At 39.3% G+C, this 25,351-nt stretch overlaps 1 protein-coding gene across 1 annotated transcript in view; it reads left to right on the forward strand.

Moving 5' to 3' along the window:
- The window catches only part of LOC140234526 (fasciculation and elongation protein zeta-2-like), an 87,519-nt gene that overhangs the window by 41,328 nt on the left and 20,840 nt on the right, over positions 1-25,351 (forward strand). Inside the window, exons 3-4 of the mRNA XM_072314571.1 lie at positions 1,615-1,779; positions 2,340-2,466. Of these exons, the coding sequence (XP_072170672.1) occupies positions 1,615-1,779; positions 2,340-2,466 (292 nt within the window). The remainder of the gene's footprint in view (positions 1-1,614; positions 1,780-2,339; positions 2,467-25,351) is intronic.

Genomic DNA, 25,351 nt, shown 5'->3' on the forward strand with positions numbered 1-25,351 from the left:
ACAATAAGGAGAAGGTTTATATGCATGATGTATTCTGGATATGTGTCAGGTCAATGATAAAATGTAAACATTTATTATAGGTGTGTGAAACCATGATTGGATGAAAGAAAACATCCATGCAAAGAATCTAAGATTAGCTTATGAAAGATAAGTTCTCAGGAATTCCACATCAAAAGTTTCTGTAGTTTTGAAAGTCAAGAGATTAAAAACTGTGAGAGACTAATCAAAACAAGTTATCGTGTGATAATTTTTCCTCAACAAAGTTTAGTAATGTAATAAGAGTTGACAAACTGGCTTCGGCAAGAAATGTAGGTAGTATGGATAGAAGCAAAGAATAAAAAAAGAAAGAGAGAGAGAGACAGGCAGATAGACAGACAGACAGACAGACAGAGACAAGAAGAGGGAGGAAGAATTATTAATATAGCAGAAGAGGTTTAAGGATGTAGGAGTGAACAAAAGGTGTAATATATTACTGCACAGAGCAAGAAAAATAAGGAGGACAAGGTGATTGATGTGGTTGCCTTGAAATCTGCAGTAGTCTTAAATATTCCCCTGTATGTTTGTTCACATTATGTCCCATGTTTTGACAGGTCCTAGCCATTGGATGATTGTTATGGGGTATATCGTAACTTCGGCATGCCACGTTTGTCGGGCCGCTCCCGATAAATTTAGCCTTTCTCCGTGGAGTTGATGTCTGCATTTCAATGAGCTTTCATGCCTTTGACAAACTAGATGGAGGGGGAAAAGTCCTTTACGCCTGATTCAATTTACTCAGCGTAGAGGCAGGGGAGAACACTGGGTAAATTGATACAGAGAGCGATGGATCTGTCTGTCTGACACAATTTAATGGTGTGTGTGCAGCAAGGAAACTATGACACAGGGCACTAATGAAATTGCAAACGGGACACCTTTTTGATCTACATAAGATGTTAAAATGTTGTAGTGCATGCGATCAAGAACATCAGCATGATAATGTGTTATATGTTTGTGTCCATGTTGAATAGATGTACAACTTACAAAATGTAATACAGATTGCAAGGCATCAACTTAATAGTGTTGTAATGTACAATCCTGTACATGGTGAATGGATGTACACACTTGCAAAGTGTAATACAGATCGTAAAGCGTCAACTTGATAACATAGTATACAATCATGTAATGGTGAATAGATCTACACACTTACAAAGTTAAGTACAGATTGTAAAGAATCAGCTTGATAATGTTGTGATACATATGTATTATACAATCATGTTCATGGTAAATAGATGTACACACCCACAAAGTGTAGCACAGATTGTATTGTAGTTTTCAGTTGTAGAATAAAAAATAAGAAAATAGAATGCTGTCTGTTAATTGATAAACAGATGTCATGAAAAAGAGAGTTGAAAGTGATGCAGGAAAATGATACATGTGAAAATTCAAAAAGTCAAAATTACTATAAAATTAAAAGCTACTTTTTAAAAATCCATATCCTGAATAATGCCTTCATTGTGCAATGCAGTCTTTTTGGTCTTTTTAAAATTTTTTTTTAAAAACAACAGTTGTGATTAAAAGATCTGCCTTTGATTGGTTTGGTAATTTTATTCATTTATTTATTGTATCCATTCTGGGCAGCCCCACAATGATGACCTGGACCTTCCAGAGGATGAGGACCTAGCCCAGTGTCTCGACCTCCATTCCATGTACCTCTCCTCCCGGTCTCATCACGACGTCGTCGACATGGACACGCCTGTGGTCACGGCGGACGAAGTAATCGAGGAGCTTGATGAAATGTTCCAGGTATGTTGACAGGCCCGGAGTGGTTGCAATGAGATTACAAGGACCATTCCCACCCTTCACATTCCAATGTGACAGAGATATTGCCTGGGATGCTGTCAAAACATTTGTTAATATGTTGCATGAGTGAGTCAAAACATTTGTCGATAAGTTGCATGCAAATTGAAAGCATTGCTGTGGTTAAAATAGGATTTAAGGTAAGAAATCTATTGTCATTTTGAGTGCCATGAGCTTATATTGCCCCTTACTTTTAAAAGAATTCAGAGAAACAGATGGCCCCTGCATCAGAATGGTTTGCTTTTATGCAAATTGAATACTAAACATACATGCTGCTGCTTGTGGTTGATGACAATGGCGTATTAAGTGCACTTGTCTATGCTTGTTTTTGAAAAAGTGCTGTATGCAATTCCCTATATCCCCTCCTCTCCACTATCTCTCCATCTATCTACCTGTCTATCCCTCTGTCTGTCTCTGGCTATTTATCTATCTGTCTTGGTCTTCTATCTCTCTCTCTTTGTTCTCTATATATTCATCTTTCTATCTTCTTTTGCTTGACTCTCCAGTCGACAGACACAACGCCAGATGAGGTCATAGAAGAGGACAGACTGTCAAATATTTCCCGTGAGCTGCAGGCCCTCCGAGAGAGGTCCCTGACAACGAGCAGCTACGAGGAGAGCAAGGTGGCCCAGGGTAAGAGGAAGCCTACCAGATTCTTGCATTTCCATCCATCGTTGCTTATTCATTCCTCCGAAATGAATGTGGGGTGATGTGTTTTTCTTCTATTCGAGCCGTGCACCTGGGGCCCGGGAGTGAGGGAAGGGTCGGTATGAGCAGAATGACAGAACTATGCCAGTCACATCCATCAAATGTGCCACACACGAAAATGCGGTGTACTGATCATTTCCCCTTGCTTCATATCATGCTGGTACTGCCATAAATTAACCTCATCAAATGTCTCTGTCATTTGCGAAGCGTCTCGTCAAACGAACCTGGGAGGAAGCGATGTGGCACCATCAACACCCAGGCAGGCATCGATGCAGACTGAGCCACCTCCATTGTTGTAGATCTGTAGTAACTGGCAACCAACATTCCTACATGAATCCTCACTTCGTTCATGTCTTCCCCCAAGCCCCTCCCCAGCAGTGCACCTGCAGTGCTGCCCCTAACTCTGCCTCCCCTCCCTCATCTCTTTGTTGATGTATGGAATTTCAATGCAGTAGTAGATCATTCCATATACTCTGCTTGAACCTCTTCTTCTTATGAAGTTGAAGGATTGTTGATACTACCAGGACATTACAGAAACCATATGCCTGCTTGGGCACTTGGGCAAGGGCACTGCACATTAAACAGGCGGCAAGTGTCCATTGTCAGACAGTGCTTTGTAGTAGCCCTGGGCAAGCAGGTAAAGTAGTTTGTAGCACCCAGTACTTGTTGATGTTAGTCTTCACTCCCAGACTTTCTATTTTGTTTCGTGCCAAACCAAATTACATGTGAGAGAATATGCCTTTTATATACATAGCGGCGACTGCATAATCAGGCCTTGGTTTCTATATATGGGAGCATCATTTTAATGGGAAAATATCACAACAACCATTTCTGAAGCATGTTTTTTTTTTTTCCCCTAACTGCATAAATGGGATGAAACAACTAATAAATGGAACCCCAACTTGCTAAAGAAGGAGAGTTTAAGTAGTATCCAACAGAGTGTAGCCATGGGTATTAAAAAAGCCCCTTATCACCCGCTAGGCCTGACCTCAATCATCACATAATTCCCTTCTCTCAGAAGTCTTAGCTGAGCAAGGCCTGACCTCAATCATCACATAATTCCCTTCTCTCAGAAGTCTTAGCTGAGCAAGGCTCGTCTTGCTGTGGCCGACTTGTAAAATGATATACACATCAAGACTTCTGTGAAAAAAAAAAAAAAATCATAAAGTTAACCACTACATCGCTACTTCATGTGTGGCTATGTTGAGCACACATGTGACTGTCAGAAGGAATGATGCATTGGGAACTTAGTGCGTGCAATCACACAACTATGAATGCCAGAATAACATGGCTGAGAGACTTTTTGATAGTGGCTAAAGATGGGTTTATTTTTTTTTTTTTTTGATGAAATAAGCTGTTGCATTTATGCATATCTTGTGACAAGATCATTCAAAACAATATAATCTCAAAACTAAAATGCAAACCTGTTTTTGATCAATCCATGCGGGCATGTAGTTTGAGCTTGATATTCAAGTGTGTGCCCATGTCTTGAAAATCATGCAGTGTATTGATGATAAAATTTCTGCTGTCTTTTAATTGGGACAGTAGCTCAATTAGGACAAATGTCCTACTCCCCCACCCCCCCCCCCCCAGTCGTCCTGATAATGGGATGAAAGCTGCATTACCCAGGCCATTAATGAAATGATATTCTACAATATTGTACACAGACTGACATGAGAAATTTGCTACAATGCTCTGCAGAGCTGGGGACGCCATCGCCCTGGCTCATGATGAGTGGTTCTCTTCCCAGATATAATGTATCATGTCCATTGTGACAATTCTCCAATAATTTTTAACCAGCTATCCGTGAATTGCAGTAATACCCTGAGAGGTTTGCTGCCGTGCACCAATACCCATGGATGCTTCACTTGGGATTTATGTGACAAGGGTAGGGGCTTTTTTATAACTGCAGGCTTGAGTTGATCGCTCTACAAGCGAATCAGCTAAGAAGTGAGTAGTAAAAAATCATCCTGTGCAATTCTCTCCTGTATATCTATCTGATGTGATGCCTAGGGATGTTCATGGAGTTTCATATTTGGAGCGGGTTATTGTATTCCCACAAATTTTATAGAGGAAAGAGAATGGAGCTTTCAGCATTAAGAAGAGAGAGCTTCACACCTCTGTGCTTTTCTAGGATATGCTGCCGACATCGATGTTGTGACTGTGTAGTTGGAGATAAAGATTACATGTTTCACAAATACTACCTGTTTGACTGGCCTGTGTTGCTTATAAAAATGCCTATTTCATCTAGCTTATTGTCTCGCCCACGTAGCAGAAGCGAGACCTAGATGTCACTTTTCCATCGTCGTTGGCGATGGGGGTATCATCGTTGTTGATGTTGTCAACAATTTGGTGTACTCTCTGGCATTTTCCACAGCTTTGACCTCTGACCACTAAACTCGCATCACAGGTATATAACCTAAAAAAGCCAAAAAGCTTGAATATGGGTGAAGTCGAACAAGATCAAAGGTCAAATGTTTAGTGAACTTGCCTCAATAATCACTATACTCACTGTATTGTGAAGAACTCTTAATAAATTTCCACAGATTTAAGCTATGACCACCAATTAATACTACAAATACATCACTTAAAGATGCCAGTCAAGCTCAAACATTGGTGGATTCTGAGAAGGTCAAAGGTCAAAATATCAATAAACTTTCCTCGATTTACACGTCATATGTTGTGCTCTCAATAACTTTCCACAGGTTTGGGCTATGACCACAAAACTCATACCACAGGTACATCACGTAAAGATGCTGGTCAAGTTTGAATATTGTTAAGTCAGGAAAGGTCAAAGGTCAAACAATTGATCAACTTACATTGAAAAACATTATAGTCACAATTTGCCATATATATGCAGGTGAGACATCATTTGGCATTTGCCTTGTTTCATTTGTTATTGAATTAAAGCAGATCTCGAAGAATGAGCATGAATGAGCCACTTTCAATTTTATGGAAAAAAAATGCTGTTGATTTTCATAAAATTTTAGTTTTGTGCTTAAGAAGAATCTAACCCCCTGAAATTCTAGTATGTTTGAGATCAGTCAAGATGAGTTATAGCTCAGTTGGATTTGAGCAAGATCAAATTCAGAATGCTATTTATGTGCCAAGTAGTCAACAAATATAGCATCATCATGGCATCTAAGAAGAGTTGCCATGGTTATCAACTTGTGAAATTGCTTACGTAATGTGGCCTGCTCTGTCCATGGAATTTACACATGATGCAGCTTCACTTCTTTTCTGTGATTCCTTTTGGCATTTTGGGGAGAAAAGGGACTTTACTAGTTATTTCTTTGCTGTAAGTGAAATGTAATGGAAGGATTAGAAAAAAGGTTGGAAGGTGATTGATATGCAAATGATGTTATAGATATCATAAATGAAAATGAATGCCACTCTATAGAAAGCGGTGCGTCTCTGCTGAAGCACATGACCATGGTTTGTCATGGCCATGACTCACATTAGTTAGTTTACCCGAATGCAATAGAAAGCAATATCTGTGCAGGGACTGTGAAATCTGGGCTTGTCTCTGACTTTCCCCCAATGGCTGGGGCACACACAGACAGCACATCTCGACTGCCTGTCAGCCGCCATTCAAAAAAACGCTGTGACGACCAAAGAGGCAGGCACCTCCGTAGTCCCCGCCCCTCGACGTGCCATCTACACTGTAAGCACGAATGTTTGGTCAGATTGGAAGATCGTAGGGGTGGATATTGTGATGCAAATGGGTGCAGACATCTACTGAAGACTTGTGTGCACACCGACAGACATAGAGAAAACACCTGTGTCATCTAGACTGTGGGTCATTGATGTTGACTCACAGAATGAGGATACCAGCCGCTGCTCATCATTGGTAGTCAACGCTGTCTCCTCACGAGCAATCCCTTTTTGTGCATATGAACAAAATCTTGATGTGTTATATTGCCTTGAATCGTGGATTAGTGATTAGATAAAAGTCCAGTTTGTACACAGCGCTGCTCTGTATCCTTTCAATGGATTCAAGTGGCTTATGAATAGGTTTTGTGATATAACATGATTTATTAGTGTTTCTGCCATGTAATAAGATTTTCATTTCATCTGCTTCTTTCAGTTTCATTCCTACAGCTACTGTTTGTCAAGCACAGATTGTATGTTGCTAGGACGGACAAGCCAAATGAAAACTTCCAGCAAACTTAGATGGCTTTTCATGAATGTAAGATGCAATCGTGAGCTCATTGAAATGAGATACAAGAATTGTCATAGGTTTGAATTTTCAGTAGAATAAAAAAAGAAAAGAAAAATCTTTTATTCAAATGATCCATTTTCTTTGAAAAGCAGACATATACAAAAACAATGTGCAAGTAGCTGTAATCATCCTGCACTATGACAGAAAATGACCCAAAAAAAAAGAAAGAAAAAAACAACAAGAAGATCAAGCATGAAGCTGGAAAAAAAAGTGAGACAATGAGAGAGAAGACTGTAAGAGTGAGCATGTTCAAAGTTGGATTGAGCCGAGTGAATACTGTATCCTCTATATATTTCGCAGGGTTTGCATTTTTTGCAGATTTTACAAGTCAGGTGCTATTTGCTCATTTAACAATACACAAAAATACTAACTCTGATCCCAATGTGAATGCTATGTGCATGCATACATTTCCCAGTCTATTCCTGTATGCCATGATAGCGAATTTAATCACTAGTGAAATTGTCAGGAAGACTTAATTCATACAAAAAATAAGTCTTGCTAAATATTTGACATAATTATACAGTATCACTCTGGAAAATCTTATACCTACATTGTACTCACATGTAAAAGTTAGAGAGTACTCTTGGGTCATTACTTCTAGGCTGTGAAAGATTTTCCCCAATGTGTGTGCTATTTTGTCCGATGTAGCACTGAAATCGAGTGAGGCAAGTCGTGTCATGGAGAGAGTCTTGCTTGAAATGATTGATTCTGCATCGCATCATGTCATGGCAATTGAGATGCATAGATATCTTGCCAAATGAACCAATCAGTTTGAGCAAAGAGTGCCTCTATGCGTTTCTGGATCACCAGAAATTGCCTTGTCCTACATCTATATGATGTGTACTTTATTTACAAAGGGAAACAGATACTACATTAGTCAATATGCTTGAAGAATTGTTCTCTTTTGATGATCCGACTAAAAGACGAGTGCCTCTTTTTGACTTGATATAAGTTGTAAATCTTTACTGAGCATCTTCTTTCCTGAGTTAAAAAGGAGTTCTTGCCAAATCAGCCATTGATGGTGATATGACAAGAAGAAGTCATTTTTTTTTCCCTAGCCTTTCTGCGGATTGCCGACTTCTTCCTCCTCTCAAAAGCTGAATTATAAAGTACCTTAGAATGCAAACACAGGCCTGGCCGCAACCTCATCACCTCAAATTAGATTAAAACGCTATTTGGAGGCATCTTACAGAGAGGAGATTGGTTGCTAACACGCTTTGTTTGTCCCAGGGCCTTGGACTATGGCATGTAAAGAGAAGAAATTATGTGATTGTACCCCTGTGAGGAGTTCATTGTTGTGAGGCATTTGTAATCTGCATACTAGTATTTGCATATCTGCATAATAAAAATGTGCTCTGAGTGCTTCCTTCAAGTTCTTCTTTTTTCTATGCTGATTTCTATGAGTTGCGGCCATCATCTTTTGGCTTTGCATAGTCATGACTGATGCTTGGTATCACATTCTTAGGTCACTGTGAACATTTTTCTTACATCTTTTAATATCATTCAGCGTTATGGCATTCATTTCCATAATTTGTATGTCTACAGCTTCATGAATCTTCTTTATTCGAACTACCTTTTCATTTGTCTATCAGTTCGATATGAATATCATACATATATCATACAAGTCATCACAGCAAAAATTCAAAGTTCATCCACTGTTGTGCTTTTTGTATGCATTTCGTATAGATATTTTTGGACGTTAGATATTAATTCCATTAAAACATGTCGGTCCATTGCTACAGTAATTTCAATAGCTTAGGTTGAAATTTGCAGATGATTGTGATTATTCTTACATGTTAGCACAAATTTTTAGTTGAAAGTGTATATTTGCCCTAATATAGATAAAATATTGACATAAAGGCATACTTTGCTTAAACCTAAAAAAAAAAAAAATTGCACACATTTTGGCACTTCATATTCCAGTCTTGTCTAACTTTACAAACAGCTTCATGAAATTGGGCCCTGGTATGTTTGTATAGCACATGCTGTCATCAAATTGGCAACAAGATTTTCTGTATGATGTGAAGGGCACTGGCAAGGAAAGACCAGAGAGAACATTGACCTGGGGGAACATGATGGGATTACGATGATGACGATGCAGCGAACAGGAAAAACTGCCGTCACTGGGGTGTAGCGTGGCCATCCATGGATAAAGAAATGTTCTTGCGATGGCTTTGAGGTCATGAAGCAGACATTGGCATCACTTAAAGTGTGCTTACATTTTTCTTTCTCAAAAAACTTCCTCAATTTAAAGGGTCTAGATTTACATGGTCAAAATAACTGCAAGCCAGACCTCATGTCATTCCAAGTTGACTGTAGCAAGTAGAGCCACATCAAACAGAACAGTGTTCTGAATGAAGAAATGAAAACAGTTTTGGAATGATATGTTTCAAATGTTTTCAAGAAATAGTGATGCTTGTTGCAATCACACTGTTCAGATAGAATCAGTTCCTGATATCAGTACCTGTACCTTGCAGTTCTATGGACCTGTGCAAAAATAAGATTATGTGCTGAATTGATTTTTACAATAGGAAATCAAAAGGACAAATTATGTGTTTTTCATCAAATTTATTGCATAGTTCTGATAAATGAGCAATGATTTGTTTTTAATTTTAAAGTTGCTAAGCTTTGGACAAAAGGCGATTGCTGAAGTCATAAGCCTGAATTTATAGGAGGGCTGTGAGGCCATGACGTAAATAAGCGCAAGTTCATGAACACACCATAAAGTGTGAGTAGGGCTGTGATAAAATGTCACATCTGTAGGAAGAGTTCTTGACGGCAGCAATTTCTGCATAGTTCACAAGGTGGTTTGGTGTGGGCCCACCATATTTCAACGATGCAGCCACGTTTCTCACCACGACCTGGCAGGCTCATTTAAATGTCAAGGATAGGGTGAAACATGTTCGAGGCTCCTCACACCTTGCACACCCAGGTCCCTGCATGCCATCTCTCTCAAAACCCGTTTCCATGGAGATGAGACCTGGATGATAATGACGAAACCGCGAGGAGGATGCCGCGTCCCAGGCCGGGGGTTCGGCAGATGCCGTGTGAGGAGCATTTCGGTCTTATGCCATCTATATGGATCGTATGATCCCTCTTAATGGTAATGACCAGTCACCTTAAGGTTGGATGGTATTGGATGAGGTGTCTCAGAGATATGGAGCATCTGGGAGAGATCCTATTTCAAACACTGGATGCAATTAGCAAAGGCCAAGATATGCTGAGATGAACACCTCCAAACATTTTTATAGGGCAGGGGTCGGTAAGTGACCTCCAACTTAGTTTTAAAACCCACCTTGCTGGAGTTGTTCATATCATGTTCGATGTATGTGCCTTGGAGTTTTGACTGCTTTGCCTTAGAAGCAAATACTAGAATGTGGCTTTATTCATAGCATATAAATCTGAATTCAGTGATTGTTTTCCATACTTTACGTTGATGAGTGATAAATTGCTTGTGTTCTTGGTTAAATATGAGGATAGAAAACAAGAAATCAAACATTCATAAAGTACTGAAGACATCTAACAGCGTTCCAACATCTATTTGCATGACTACATTGTAGTTTGACCAAAAAAAAAAAAAAATGACCACAGCTATGACTGTTGTATCCCTCTTTTAATAGAACAAAATAAAATATCAAAAAGTGTGTGACATCAGAATGCATCTGTGATCGTTCCCCCCCCCCATCTCAAAGATATAATATGCCTATTTTGAACACGCGACACCTTTTGCAACCGGCCAGAAATGAACGGGATACAGCAGCATGAAGTTTACTTTAATAGTGTAGTTTATATAAAACTAGAATGTTTATATGTGCGTTTCCATTTCTTGTAAGGGGCATATTGTCTCATTTGATTTGACTGCAAGAAGGTAAGCACTGAATTATTAAGCAACTATGTGCTTTATATGTTGCATATTTCTGCCAAATTACACACAATAAGATTTTATATCTAGAGTAGATGTTAACTTTGCCAGGGCCCCTAAAGCGATACGTGTACTCCATTGTCTGACCTGACCACCTGCACATGGTACTGTTCCTAGATATATTTGTCAACTCACCTGGGCTGCAGAACTTTATTTTTAGGCGAGTGCATGATAAAGAGACTTTCCCTGACTGGAAATCATTTTTTTTTTTCATTGTTTTCTACAATGCTCATTTGCTATTGCAAAAGAAAAAAAAAAAATGCTAGACCAACCCAATCAAAGAGAAGCAAAATTAGCTTAATCTTAGTATTGCTAATTAGAGACACTAGATAAATGTTCCTACAGTCTGTGTTTTTAAAAATTGTATTTTGTCCAGGCAAGTAACCTTAAGAACTAGCAAAATAGGCAACTGAATTAAAATAGAGTATATATACACATCTATTTGTGTGAATGTGTGTGTTACATGTTTGTGTGTGTGTTTATTTGTTATCATTCACATGTGCGATTTGGTGTATGAGAAGTATGACATACACAGTACCCTAGATACTGGATGACCTTACCTGCATATTGTGTTTTACCTCTCTGGCATTTGAAAGTGTTTATAAATGGATTCAGTGATGGTCAGAGAAAAACTTGTGATGTGTCAGAAATACATAGTGTATCTTGTTACCATAGTACAGTACCATAGTCTGCCTCATTACCGCTGCATTGTACTGAAACCAGGTCATACAGACCTTCATTGGAGAAAACATTCTAGCTGGTATCTTCTAAAGTCCTACAATATCAAAAATGAAATGCTGACCTTCACCCTGTTGCATAAAAAGATGCAATCAGACAGAAGTCAGAAAATCAAATGTAAAGGCCCGGTCCCACTGGCCGACGGACACAAAGCGTATGCAGAAAGGACACAGCGGACGAGTAAATTTTCGGGGATGGCTTCATCCGCTTTCATCCGCTCCAGAAATTGACAAAATTGGCGAAAATTGGCGGTAACAGAACGGAAATAGAACGGACGTGGGTAGTATGTAGCGGGGATGTTAAACGGATGTTCATCGGAAGCCTAGCGGATGAAAGCGGATGGAAGGGGATGACAGCTCCGAAGGGGTTACCGGAGATAATTGCGAAACGGACGCATAGCAGAAAAAGCGGATGCAGAGTGGATGCAGAGCGGATGCAGAGCGGATGTAGAGGGGATGCTTTCGAAATGCTTTATATACGAGATGCATACGCTTACATCCTTTCTATTAACGTGCTATTAACGATGTAAAGACGTTCCGCGTACCATATCTTTCCTCCCTCTTTCCGTTTTTAGCTGCAGCGGATGTGAGTTGCGAGGATGCCCAGAGGATGCAGAGAGGATGCAGCGGACGTTTAAGGGATGCCGCACGGACATACAACGTTTGTTGCTCGTATGTCGCGGATTTACATCGTACACAGCGGAAAGTTCATCCGTTCTAAAAGTTTTAAGCAGCTTAAAACTTTTTGCGCGGATGAAATCACAGTGGACGGATGCTCGATGGATAGAGCGGATGAAACACGTATGCGATGGGTACACAGCGGATTCGTAGCGTTTTCCAACGGATGGCAAGATTTTTTGTACGCTTTACATCCTCTTTGCATCCGTAAGTGCAGTGGGACCGGGCCTTAAGTCAGGTGTCAGCCAATTAGAATTGGGTTTTCGCAGACTTATCAAACATAAGTCAGGTGTCAGCCAATCAGAATTGGCTATTCGCAGACTTATGTTTGATTTTCTGACTTATGCTTGATTTCAACTCTTTTGCAACAGGGCCCAGGTTCTGCAATTGCTGTGTACATTTTAAGCTTCCACCATGTTGCCACTGAAAACTTTATTTTTAGAAATTAAGAAATGACAAGAAATCAGTAATGATTGTACTGGATGCACATTATCTATCTTTTTTTTCTTCTTTTATTTCTTTAAACAGAGAAGCCCAAGGTCAGTTCATATAGACTCATTGTTTTCTTCATGATGAAGCAGAAGAATATATAATATGCTACGTATAGAGCGTAAGAAATCTACAAGCCTGAGTGCTAATTATAGGCAGGAAGCTAATCGCCCAAGGCCGGAGACTGATTCAGATTGCACGATGCTAATCAGCGTAATTACAAGTCCATCCCACCAGCACCACACATTCTCCGATCAATCTCCTTTGCATCAATCGATACTGTTTATTTTCTGTGGCTGAGTCACTAGGATCCTGCTTCAACAAACCTGATGAATCTATTTTTGGAATATGGAAAACAAGTTTCTGCGTCGTGCGACCATTGTGCAGAAAGACAGTGAAAAGACAGAATGAGGACATCCTTGGTGCATGAAAATTTTGTTCTTTACATAAGATATTTTGTTAGAGCATTTGCTGCAAAACAGTGCATAACAAATCATTTCTTTCAGTAGGGAACAAATTATGGAAGAATTTGTTGAGTCAGGTATTTTGTGACATCAGATCTTGTTATGCTGAGTTCTCACTTTGTAAAGAGAGATTAAGTTACAGCGCTGTTTATTGTAATACAATGAACTAATGGTCTTATCAGTGATTTTAGTCATGGCTTTATTCTTGTGCAAACATACAGTTTGGATTGGATAAAAACAAAACCAAGTGAGTGAGTATAACCTTTATTTCTAGGTTGACAAATATATGTCCCAGTGGTAGACACTGTCTATAACTGTTCAGTTTTTCATGCTGAGGAGGGAACGTCTTTCCAGAACGCCATTTTACTTGTTTGTTTGAATCACTAAATGCAAGACCCATTTTGCTTTACTAATCCGTGTAGTCCCAGAAACCACACGTGGTTTGGTGCTGTATCTTTTTTACATTAAGTTTCTTTGACTGGTTTTCATGAAAGGTAGATTTGAAAATTTCTCCGGCTGTATTCCTGCAGGACTGTCTGGTTAATTTATGATTTAAACCTTTATGTAGATGCAAGATAAATGGTGCACTGTGATGAGTAATACATTATGCATGTAGTGTGAGTCTACACACACACACACACACACACACACACACACACACACACATGAAATATGCACGTATTCTGTAAGGTGGATTGGTATGAACACTTTCATAATCAGCAACACACATACCGATAATAACCCCGAATTGGCTGCCACAAAACCAGCAGTATCCACCATGAAGTCACAACTTCAAATCTAAAAGTAATTGTGTCCAAGCTTAATGGAAATGGATTGGAATGTGGTTTTGGCTTTCACATGCTTCAAGAGGGGGGTGTCACTCTACTCACGCTTAAGGATGAGGTCAGGAGCTGTGACAGATCACTATATTCCAGTGATCTTGGCTATGAGTATTCAGCCATATCACTGAAGGTGTTTCTGCAATTTGCATGTGCAAAATTAAGATGCAATGGAAACTGAAGATTGATGTGAAATGGTCAGATTCTTGCAAATTATCATACCTAAATTACATCATGCTATTAAAAGCATCATTATTCTCACTGATCCTGAGTGTATATGGACCCTGTTCTACTTGTATTGTGGTCTTTCATTCATGTAGGTTTGTTTTTATGCAAGGTTTTAAGGGAAAACAACTAAATTGCAATCTGTAATCTCGGGGCAGTGGAACATTTTTTAAGGGGGAGGTGGGCTGCGGGAGTCAAGATCAGTCGGTGTTGTTATTTGGTTTTCCAGTTCTTTTTTTAAAGACCCCCCAAAAGTGGCCCTGTATCCCCCCCCCCCCCAGTTCTCCGGCCCCTAAATCTAACAGTTACATGCAAGTCAATGTTTGACAGGGCCAGGGTATTTCAATTTCACTGGTCATGAGGTGCTCACATAAAACCATTGATAGGTCTGAACTGTATCGTTGGGGATACAATGAAAGAGTGTGTCATTCTTCGATGTGCTGAATGTAGAGTGATGGAAGGATAGTCATCAAGTCTTCCTGAACATAGAATGTTAATTTGCCTGATATTATCATGGGTAGACACCGCCTACGAGACTTTTAGAATAATTCCACAGCTATTTATAGTGCCTCACTGCAGCTTGTTGAGGTGCATATTGCTTTTGAGTTTCCCCCCTCAGGTTCAATATTCCCCTCGCTAGCAGAGGTCCACTATAATTGCTTGCATCAAGACCACTCAATGACATTAGGCCAATTTAAGATGGTCACATGACCAAGAAAAGTGGCAGTGTAATTGGCGAAAAGAAATTGATGTAATGCGAAAAAAGGGGGTTGGGCAGTATGTGATTCAGAGATATATGTTAAAAAGCAACAACAACAACTGCCCACTTTTTGAACTCTGATGAACATAAGAAGTGTTAATCAATTGTGCCGTTGATCAATTATCTTTGAAGGCGCGGAATTCTGACAGGTCTCCTCCCACCTTGTGCTCCGGTGTCAAGGCGAACAATGTGCCTGCCTTAATGAACACTTCATTACACATTGCTTTAATAGTAGTGATGACACACAATGTGAGGCAGAAATTACATAGCAAGAAATTAATGCAAGGGGGGAAAAACCCCAACCAAGATAGCATGGATGGCCTGGCATTGATATGCTTGCATAAGGAAAGTGAGTGATTTGGGATTGGTTGAATTGGTACCACATGACATTTATTGAAATCTAACAGTGTTGTTCAAGACCGTGAATTACATTGTCTAACAAAATTGTTATACAGTGTAGTTCACAGTCTTGAACTACACTTTTTGATTCTTGCATAAGAAATCTCTGGTCGTTGCATAGGCCATGTATCTAAATTAGACAAGTCAATGCTATAGATACACTTTATTCACCATCCACCTGCCGTCACCCCAAACAGCCCAGAAGTACCGTATGGAAATGCTCTACGAAGGACCCCATGATGACCCAGTTGCTCTTGGAATCAAGACCAAGACTCTATTCTAGCCAATATTATACTCCAGATGTATAATTAGCCCTTGTGCAATACTATTTCACCTTGGCCCTGGTAAAATTAAACTGCACTTGAGCTAATTATGCATTTGTTATGCATATTACAAACGGTGTGTGTAGATAGTGCATTGACGATCATACCTATTTATTATTATACATATTATATATGTATGTTACACCCATTGTGTATGTGTATGGATCAGTCGCTGAAAAATGCAAAGGGAGAATTTAGTATGTCTTAATGGTCTAACATACAGTTGAACCTCTCTTATCCGGCCTCCCTTTATCCGGATCTCTCTATTATACGGATGCAATCTCGCTGTGATTTTTAAAAAATAATTACGGGAGGAAAGGGGGATTCCCAACTCCTTGACAACTCCTACCCAAACACACATGAATTACGTATTACTTCTAACATGATTAACATACATTACATCAAATTTCCTTCCAAATTGCGTACCTCCAGACATTTCAACATCCCCAAACATCCCCAAATGTAACAATGAAAAGGTTGCAGTATACACATTACTACATGTGGTACTACAATGGGCTACATCAGTACATGTGTATGTATATGTACATGTATAAAGCATTGAGTCTCCCGTATCCGGCCAAATCCCTTATCCGGATGAGCCCCGGTCCCGACTTGTCCGGATACGAGAGGTTCAACTGTATGTTGCTTTCAACAACAACAAAAAAAATCCAATGTAATGTGAATCAGCACACTTTTTCTTAAAATGAATTGACCAAAAAGAAGACGGCATAGCTCACATATAGACCAAATGTAGGTTCTAAAACACCAGACAAATTTACGGTAGCCATGCATAAGCTTTTTGCAATGGAAAAGAGATGCAGCTAGAGTGTGACATTGGAGAAAATTACCAGCATATTGTGAATGTTTTTTTGTTTTTTCTATAAAGCGTCATGATGAGTTCAATGGTTAAAAACATGATTCATTGTGCCTGTGGAGTCAAATTGAAACATATCCATGCATGCTTCATCTAGCAGACTTAGACTTTTAATGGCTGTAAACTGCATACAAATAGCTACATTGTAATCAATGGAATATTGATTAGAGTTTTTTTTTATGGAGTATACCTATGGTATTTAATACAAATTCAGTCCTGATTTATTTCCTACAGTTTTTTTTTTCATATCAAGAAAGTAAAGATATGCTCTGTAGATTTGATCGTAAGATGAAAATAGCATTTTTTTTTTTTTTTCTAGAGAGAACTGACATTTAAGCTCAACGCAGGAGGGAAGTTGAACACCAAAGTGACAAATTTAACGGTTATTTCTCAGACTCCCATGGTCTATGGCAAAGCTCTACCATCAGCTGGATGTAATTGCAGGGCGATACGAGACTGCAGCGCAGTAAATTTGCGGGGGGATGATGGTACCCCAGCGCTGCGACGTGTTTTTAGATGCGAGTATGACGTTCTCGTTGTCTTGGCTGCTGCTTACCGGCATATCATGCAGACAGGCAGAGAATCAGAGATGGAGGAATGAAATTTATAAACAGAGCTAACGCATTGCTGCTTAGTAGTCAAATCTTGCTTGGGAGAGGAAGAAGAAAAAAAAAAAAGAGAAAGATATCCCAGAAATGGATGCCATCAAAGGGAAGTAAATCAGACATGATTTATCAAGGCCTAAGTGGATTAATGTTGTTACCTTTAATGGGGGAATATATATCAAGAGGCCAGGGATGCACATTATGAATACATTATGTTTTGTGTTTGTGTGTGTGTGTGTGTGTGTGTGTGTGTGTCTGTGTGTGAGTGTGTGTCTGTGTGTGTTTGTCTGTATGTATGTATGTATGTTGTGGGCAAAGGAATGTTGCTGTTGGCGTGACATGCTTTTGAAATTATTTGAGATGAGAGATTCCATGAGGGTGGAGGTAGTGTGATCTCATGTCATGCTTTGATATACATGACTATAATCAATTAACCATACCTTCTCTGAGTTTGTGTGCTGTCTCCGTACAGCCCTATGTACATTTCAAATTTGTTTCAGACCAATCATACATGTGGTTTGTTTACCAGCAGAAGATTAATGAATTTGCCAGAGATTGTATTTTCCCTTTCTCTTAATAACAACTGCTATATGGGATAGTACATTAATTGTATAAAATGATTACAATTTACATGGTTTACAATAAAAATCACTGCGGCTCATTGATTCTGTATTGAAGTGTGCAATTTCTTTAGAACTCGTTGAGAACTGACTGATTTTGCTGTAACAGGCATTTCTCATAGACACCTGCCTGAGTATTCTTGTGACCCATCTTCAACGGGGTAATGCAGTGAGTTACGTCTTTGATGTGGCATGCTGGAGATGCATCTTCCTCCAAGCCCCGTTTGGGACAGAGAGTGTCAAACCTATTCAGTGCTCTTTTACACTTCTACACGAGTTTGATATTCCGAGTTACAGCATTGAAGGCAACCTTAGTAATTTGTGTCACGACACCTTCAAAAAGGGTAATGAGCTGTATGAGGTGTGTATTTCACTGCCCCTCCCCCATCCCTCTCCTGCCACAAAATGGAAATTGGGTGCGGTCCTTCTCACTTTCAGGCAATTGACATTTAAATCATCACCAGCCACTTGACATGGAAGAGGCAGAAATCTGGACACCCTGCAGTTAGCATGACGTGTGGAATCCGAGGCAAGAGGGATGAAGAGAAGGAGAGTTGTAAATTGATACAGTATAATGACTTGGGCTTGGAAGGGTTAAGCTCTATCTGGTATCTATTTCAAGTGTGAGGCAGAGGGGTCCTGGGGGCCCTTCTCACTAATATGAGGAGATGCTATTAATTTAGAGCCTGCCTAACCACAGATTCTGTATCCCTAGGACTGGGCAGGATAGAAGAGTAATGTGGCTCTCCCTCTCTTTCTCTTTCTCTCACTCTCTCCATCTCTTGTCTTTTCTCCTTATATGATACGACCCCTGAGGAAAGGTCACGATGATAATAAACTGTAAGTCATCGTAATGTTTAAAATCGATATATTTTTCAAAGCGACACGTGTCAGATTTGAAACAGAGTACGGTATCTATCCGAAACATATCTATGAAACACCTGAAGACAAGAATCATTGTCTTTCACATTAAGAGTCCATGTTAGTCCACTCACTTTGTTGAAGTTCTGTCATTTTTGATTGAAGTTCTGTCATTTTTGATTGAATCTCTTTGGCCTGAATTCACAAAGGTGGTACAAATTCAAACCATGCTTTATGCAAATTTCTTTGCGTAAATACCATTGACGGATTACGTACGCCAGCAGATGTCCAGTAACAAATGTGCATTGATGTGCGCATGTCAAAGATATGCCTATTTCACGCCTATTTTGACCATGGTCTAAATTTGTACCATGGGCTAGGTATAAACCAGGTTTAAACCACCCTTGTGAATTTGGGCCTTTCAGTTTTCATTTTACACAAAGCCCCTTGTCCTAAAACTTAAAATGCATTTACCACTCATACTACTCATGCCTAAATCATTTCATGCCGAAAAAATTACTGGTAAATGCACATGACCCAGTGCATGTACTGTATTGACATACACTACATGTACATGTATAACAATAAACGCAAAGGGAAATTTTTCCCCCATTTCATAGTTTATAACTTGTGAGTTTGATTTTAGATGTTTTGCTGAAGTCAGACCATAGCATTTCAGAAACAAAACTCCAGGTGTCGTGATTAGTCGACCATGTTTGTAACATTCCCCCGTTTCTTCTCCGCTGGCTGTCTAATTATCTATATACCTTATCTCGCATTTTCTGTCTGACTTCTTATGTTTTTTTTTGCATTTACACATGGTTGTGAAATCAGCGTAGCATTTCAAGGACTCCATCCATGGATAGCAGAGTTGATGTAAACCACTTCGATTATTGCTCTTAGCTTTGCAAGCAATGTCTGTGATGATGGTATTTCATTTTATGATTTTGTTTAGTTTTTGCTGATGATGGAAGTAGGTGGTTATTGAAATTGGCTGTTTTGCGTGTTTGTCTGTATTTTGTGAGCTGTGATAGTCAATTTTAATGTTTCAATTCATATTCATATGGGATACCAGAGCAGCCATCTAGTACATTGATATCACATTCACATGTACCATGTCGGTGGTTGTTTTAGTATATAAATATTAATATCTGAGACATCACATCAGCCCTATGTTAAAATTTAGAAAAGATATCAAGTTCAGAATTTTGCTTCACTCTGTTAAGTTCGAACTATTCAAACTGATGTTAGAAACTGAACATTCTCCCACGACCAGGTTTCTCAATCTCTGTGATATTAATAATTTTCTATATAATTTTTTTTTTTTTATGGTCTCACATAATAGGGGCTATCAAACCACTAGCCCAAATCAGTCTTGGCAACATTTATCATAATTTTGCCCCTTCTTTACTGCATGCAGTTTATTCAATTTATTTCCAATTTCAGTCGTATTAATGTGAGACAATTTCATCTCCCACAGGCCAACAGGGGACCTTCTGGGTCTGTTCGTGACTGAAGTACCAAAATAAGGTTGATGCAGTGCCCACATATTTGAGAGTTTTGCAATCAATCCATCCAAAACTGATCTTAAATTACGCGTAGTTTGTCGTGAATGTGGCAGGTTACAAGTCACCTGTCCATTGAGTGTGTCATGGGGTCATCATAAGGTGCAGTCAGACTGGCAAAAGATTGTGAAGTTTAATATTACAAAGTCTTTGCAATCTTTTGTCATTCAGTCGTACTGACAAAAGATCAAGAAGTTTGGTGGGGGTGGCATAGGTGGAAATATTCCTAGTTGGAGAGGTAAGTTTTGCAAGAAGTTTTGCAGGAAGTTTTGTGGGAAGGTTGCGGTCACACTAGCAAAACTTCGATATCTTAAAGATCACGATCTTAAACTTCTCAATCTTCTGCCAGTCTGACAGCGTCTTTTGCATAGGCCATGCTCTGCTGATATCCATTGCCCCAAGAGCCTATGCACACAGAATCAATGTTCTAGTTTGCTGGGTTTTTTTTTTTTTTCCTGGCTGCCTCCCTGAGAGTTAGGATGGAGGTTCAAGTATGACAACTTGGTCGCTATTAACCTGTGGTTGTGCTGAGCTATTGTCTCACATTTAGAAAGATACAAACAGAGAATGTAAAAGCTGAAATTTTTGCACAAGTACCTGGTATTTTTTTATTTTTTTTTTTTTCACTCAGCTTGGTAAGATGGATTTGGCATGATTGTAATTTCTTGGACTGTCAAGGCATTTATGCAGACTTTAGCAGCACAATCCATACTTACGGGGTAACTATGGTAAATTGTATTTGGTCAGCACTACAGCAGCAATTCACTCACATTACAGGACTAGCGAACCTGAAGAAAACTTCCAATTATATAATTTATTCCCCTTCAATTCCTACCTCGAGATCAAACATGTACAATGATATTACACATGTATTTGTAGCAAGCAAAGAATTTTGTATTTCTGTATTTGGCTAGTTTCATATTTAATGAATGCGTGAAATATTTGCATATATTGTAAAAATCTCCAGTTTTATAGTAGGTCACTACTACATATTTGATTCTTCCTGCATGGCTATCTGTTGGTCTGTTTGAGGTGAGCTATCAGACTTATTAACTTAAATAACCAGTCCAACAGATCCATAGATTGGGGCCAATAATCCTGAGTATTATTGATTAACTGTGATTTCTGGGAAAAGTAATAGGTGTCATGCTGTTCCTCGCTAATGAGCCTAATACTAATGAGATAGTCATGGCTTTGGCAGTACACAAAAGATCATCTCACATGACGATATGGAGTGAACTTGCACGTACTGGCTTATGCACTGCTGATTTCTTACAGCATGACTTTTCCAAATGTAGTATCACTCCTTCACTACCTTCTTTGTGTAATGAGACTTGTGTGCAGTGTACGTTTATAGTTTTAATGGTAGGCCACTTGCGTCGTATCATTATGTTTCTTATGAAATTAGAACACATGTTTCATACTTTTAAATCCAGAAACTTGTCCGAAACATACGAGCAGAAATTGAATATGACCAAATTCTGATCTAAACCCGACTGTACATCATGCATACTCTTTGCTGTTATGCAAAAACAAGAAAGATAAAGAAAGAAGAAACTACTTGATATCGATTTGTTTTGCAGTCAGATGAAGCCAAAAGATTTTGTATCAGATGCAAAACTATTTAATGACATTTCCTGTGGTTTTTCAACAAACCAAGCTTATAATGATCAGTGCGAGTGTGGTGCGGAATTCCCCTTTCGGGAATTATCATGCAGACAAGACGAAATAAAAGCAATCCCAGACGCACACATACCCACCAGAGACTTGCACACAGACGGGCCAGCAAACATACACACCCTCTTACACACAAACGCCCACTTACTGATAATGCGTGCATACATAACTGCACAAGGTATTAATTCATTTCTGGTCGCATGCATTTGTGTTGTGGAGATGGAGTGATGCATGATATTAGCTTGGGCTCATGTCTGCCTCACAGTGATAACTTCCGTATCATGTCCTACATGCACATGTCACGGTCTGTCACATCTTGCATTCGGCGGCGAGGACGCTCCCTTCCAATTTTCAGCCCCCCTTCCACTCTCCCCATTTCCCCACCTTCAAGCCCATGGTGTCCACCATCACTGGCACACCTCCACACTATCACCCATCTTTTTTTCTCTTCCCTCTCTATCTATCCTCCTCTCTCAGCCCTCTCCCACCTTCCTTCTACTTCTCCACTGATTGCATACTAACGTTTTCCAGCAGACGTGCGTAATACATATACCCACAGAGCTAGAGAAAGAGAGAATACACACCCAGACATACACAGACTTATTAGACACACACACACACAAACACACACACACACATGCACACGAAGACAGGAGTGCCCCCATTATTTAAATATTCGAGCCTGAGAGCTGCGCTGGCTATTCCATTGCACACGCCACCATCACTTACAGCGGGCCCCGTGCCTGCAGGCCTTTCCGAGCATCAGAGAGGATGGAAAAACACACACTGGTCGAAAGGGAGAGTCTGAGAAACGCTGAGAATGAGACATATTCCCAGTAGACCGTGACATTTCTCCATCATTTTTTCCCCCACCCTTTCGGCCCTATCCCAGTGTATGAGTATTGTATCTAACAAGCCATCTCTGCACTTTTCTTTTAATTTCATTTTTAAAAAAAATAACAATAATAATAATGATTGGAATATTCATATCAGTTAGGCCATTATAGTAGGATGAGTATACAAGTAGAGATGGAGGGTTGGGGGGGGGGGGGGAGGTGGTTTTTATCCGTTCATTCCATTTCAGCTGACTGTGTTCTCATCTCTGTGAAGGTTACAAGTAATTCCACGACTGAGGTTCATAGGCTACATTGAAGATTCGGTTTAAAGGGGGAAAAAACACCCTGAAAATTAGTTTGTGTAAAACCACCACGAAAGCTAGATTGTATAAAACTGCCCTGAAAATCAGTTTGTGTGAATAGAAAAATTAGAGGAGCAAGACAGCAAACAGGACAATTCTGATTGAAACAGACAAAGTTATGATCTTTTCAAAATTGTGATAAGTCAAACACAAATTGGCAATTCTGTTATGTCACCATTGAGCTCACCCTCCATTTGCTCTGTACTAAAAGGTAAGATATTTTAATTTTCCCATTAAGTAAATTTCCAACTGTACTTGTGCACCCTTACTACAATCTTTGTACTCACATGCTATATTACAAAGTTACCAGTTTGTGTGTGATTGGCCACAACTTCAAATTGTCATAACTTTCTTAGTTTGGATCAGAATTTGCTCCAACCTTCACTGTTCTGTTCCTCTCACTTATATGTACTGTATACACCGAATATTTCACAAAAATATTGACTCTGTATGCGTCTACATTTCTCCGTTCAGCGCAGGACTCCACAATCGCGAATTTAACCACTCGCGAAATCGTCGGGACTTCCCAATTCGCGAAATTGTAGACTAGCGAAATATATGGCGTATACAGTATCTGCTTCTATTCACACAAACTAATTTTCACAGTGGAACTTCCCTTTCATTTGTGTTTGCTCCCATTTCTGAAATTGTTCATTTTTTCTGGCTGAGCTGTATAAAGATGTTCATGTACATAAAAAAAACCCCACCTCAGCATGCTGCCTCTGTAACGGTATCTGTGAGCAAATATCACCATGCTAATAAGACTACTGTAGAACCAGAAATGTTTGCATGCATTTTATTTTCGTGAATTTTGGAGAGCTAAGATTTGTAATTAAAATCTTGTGAAAAAGGCCCTGGGCACCAATTGGTGAGAATTTCATGTTGCGAATATTTCCTGCTTTACAGTATTTTACTTACTGGTGTATTTTTACACTGCTGCCATGGGAAATACTGAGTATGGGAAATCTACTTCTATCAAATGCTTCGGGATAAAATAACCTCCTGCCGTGATTAAAAGTTGCAGAGAGAACATGAACGACCTACGAATATTTGTTTTTTCAATCTTCATCCATCCACAATATCATATGAAATGAAGATGTTTTCCCAATGTTCCTTTATAAAAAACATACAAACCCCCGAGGGAATGTACTTCTTTTTGAGAGATGCAACCAACAAATCAATTCCTTCTACTCTGGTAGCCCAGAAACCAGATGGGTCTAGTCATATACCCTCGGTCACAGTGGATTCATATTCGGACACGGCGTCAATTTTCCATGTACCTCTTGGGCGCAGATACAGTTACAATCCTGCACTTATCCTCTTTTATTGCATCCACCAAAAATGGAATGTGCACTGCGAACTTGGCCACCGGTGGCGTTGTAGTCAGCTCGACCACATGGCTGTTCAGCGATAAAATCTGAAGGGACATCTGTTTTTTAAAAAATCTTATTTTGAGGGCTAGTAGCCATATACTGTATCGTGATATTTTTTGTTTTGATGAAAAATAATGTGACCTTCAAAACTCAGTATGCTAAGCCTTGTGTCCAGAATTTTCATAGTTCACAGCCTGCATCAAGTTACTGATTTTTTTGTTGTTGTTGATGATTTTGGTTGTTCTCTTTATGAAGAATGTTGGAAATTTATGTAGTTCACATATTTCTTTTTTTTTTCTGAAAAGATGATTTCAAAAGCAAAACTTTGGACTTTGTGTATACATAGGAATAATGCACATAAGGCCATGAATGTAAATTTTCATTGACGTAGCCATGTAGGAAATGGTTAGTGGGCATGGTGATGTTTGTTTATAGATCTGTAAATAGTGACAGCATAGTTCTAGCTTTGTCTGCTGAACTGTTTTTTCCCCCATGCATTTGATGACAATATACAGCTCAGTCATTTCAACAATGTTTCGAATTAGGCCACGATGATACCAGACTATTCATGTACTTCACAGCTCCTTCACAGACTCTTAGAAGGGGGGGGGGGGGGGCTGCAGTGATTGCCAGTAGTACTCAGTTACTGATGTCAGTCCTTGTAACAAATCAATCTTGTGGATGTCTGGCATACCTTATTGAAATAAAACAAGGAGCATCTGTAAACAAGACTTCATCATGCCTCTGTTTCCATGGGAACCAGTGTACGTGATGAAGTGTCAATATGATGCGGCAAAAGCGATACTTGATCCACTTTTGTGAGGATGTATGGTTGAAATTTTGGTTTACAGACAGACATCAAGATCTCACAAATGCATTTCCCCCGTTCAATTGCATCTTCATACCTTGAAAGAAATGTCTGCACAATCTCCATTGTGTAAAAAGCATGCGTATTGACGTTACATTCTTTTTCTTGTAA

The sequence above is a fragment of the Diadema setosum genome, chromosome 1 (assembly GCF_964275005.1).
Source record: "Diadema setosum chromosome 1, eeDiaSeto1, whole genome shotgun sequence".
NCBI lineage: Eukaryota > Metazoa > Echinodermata > Echinoidea > Diadematoida > Diadematidae > Diadema > Diadema setosum.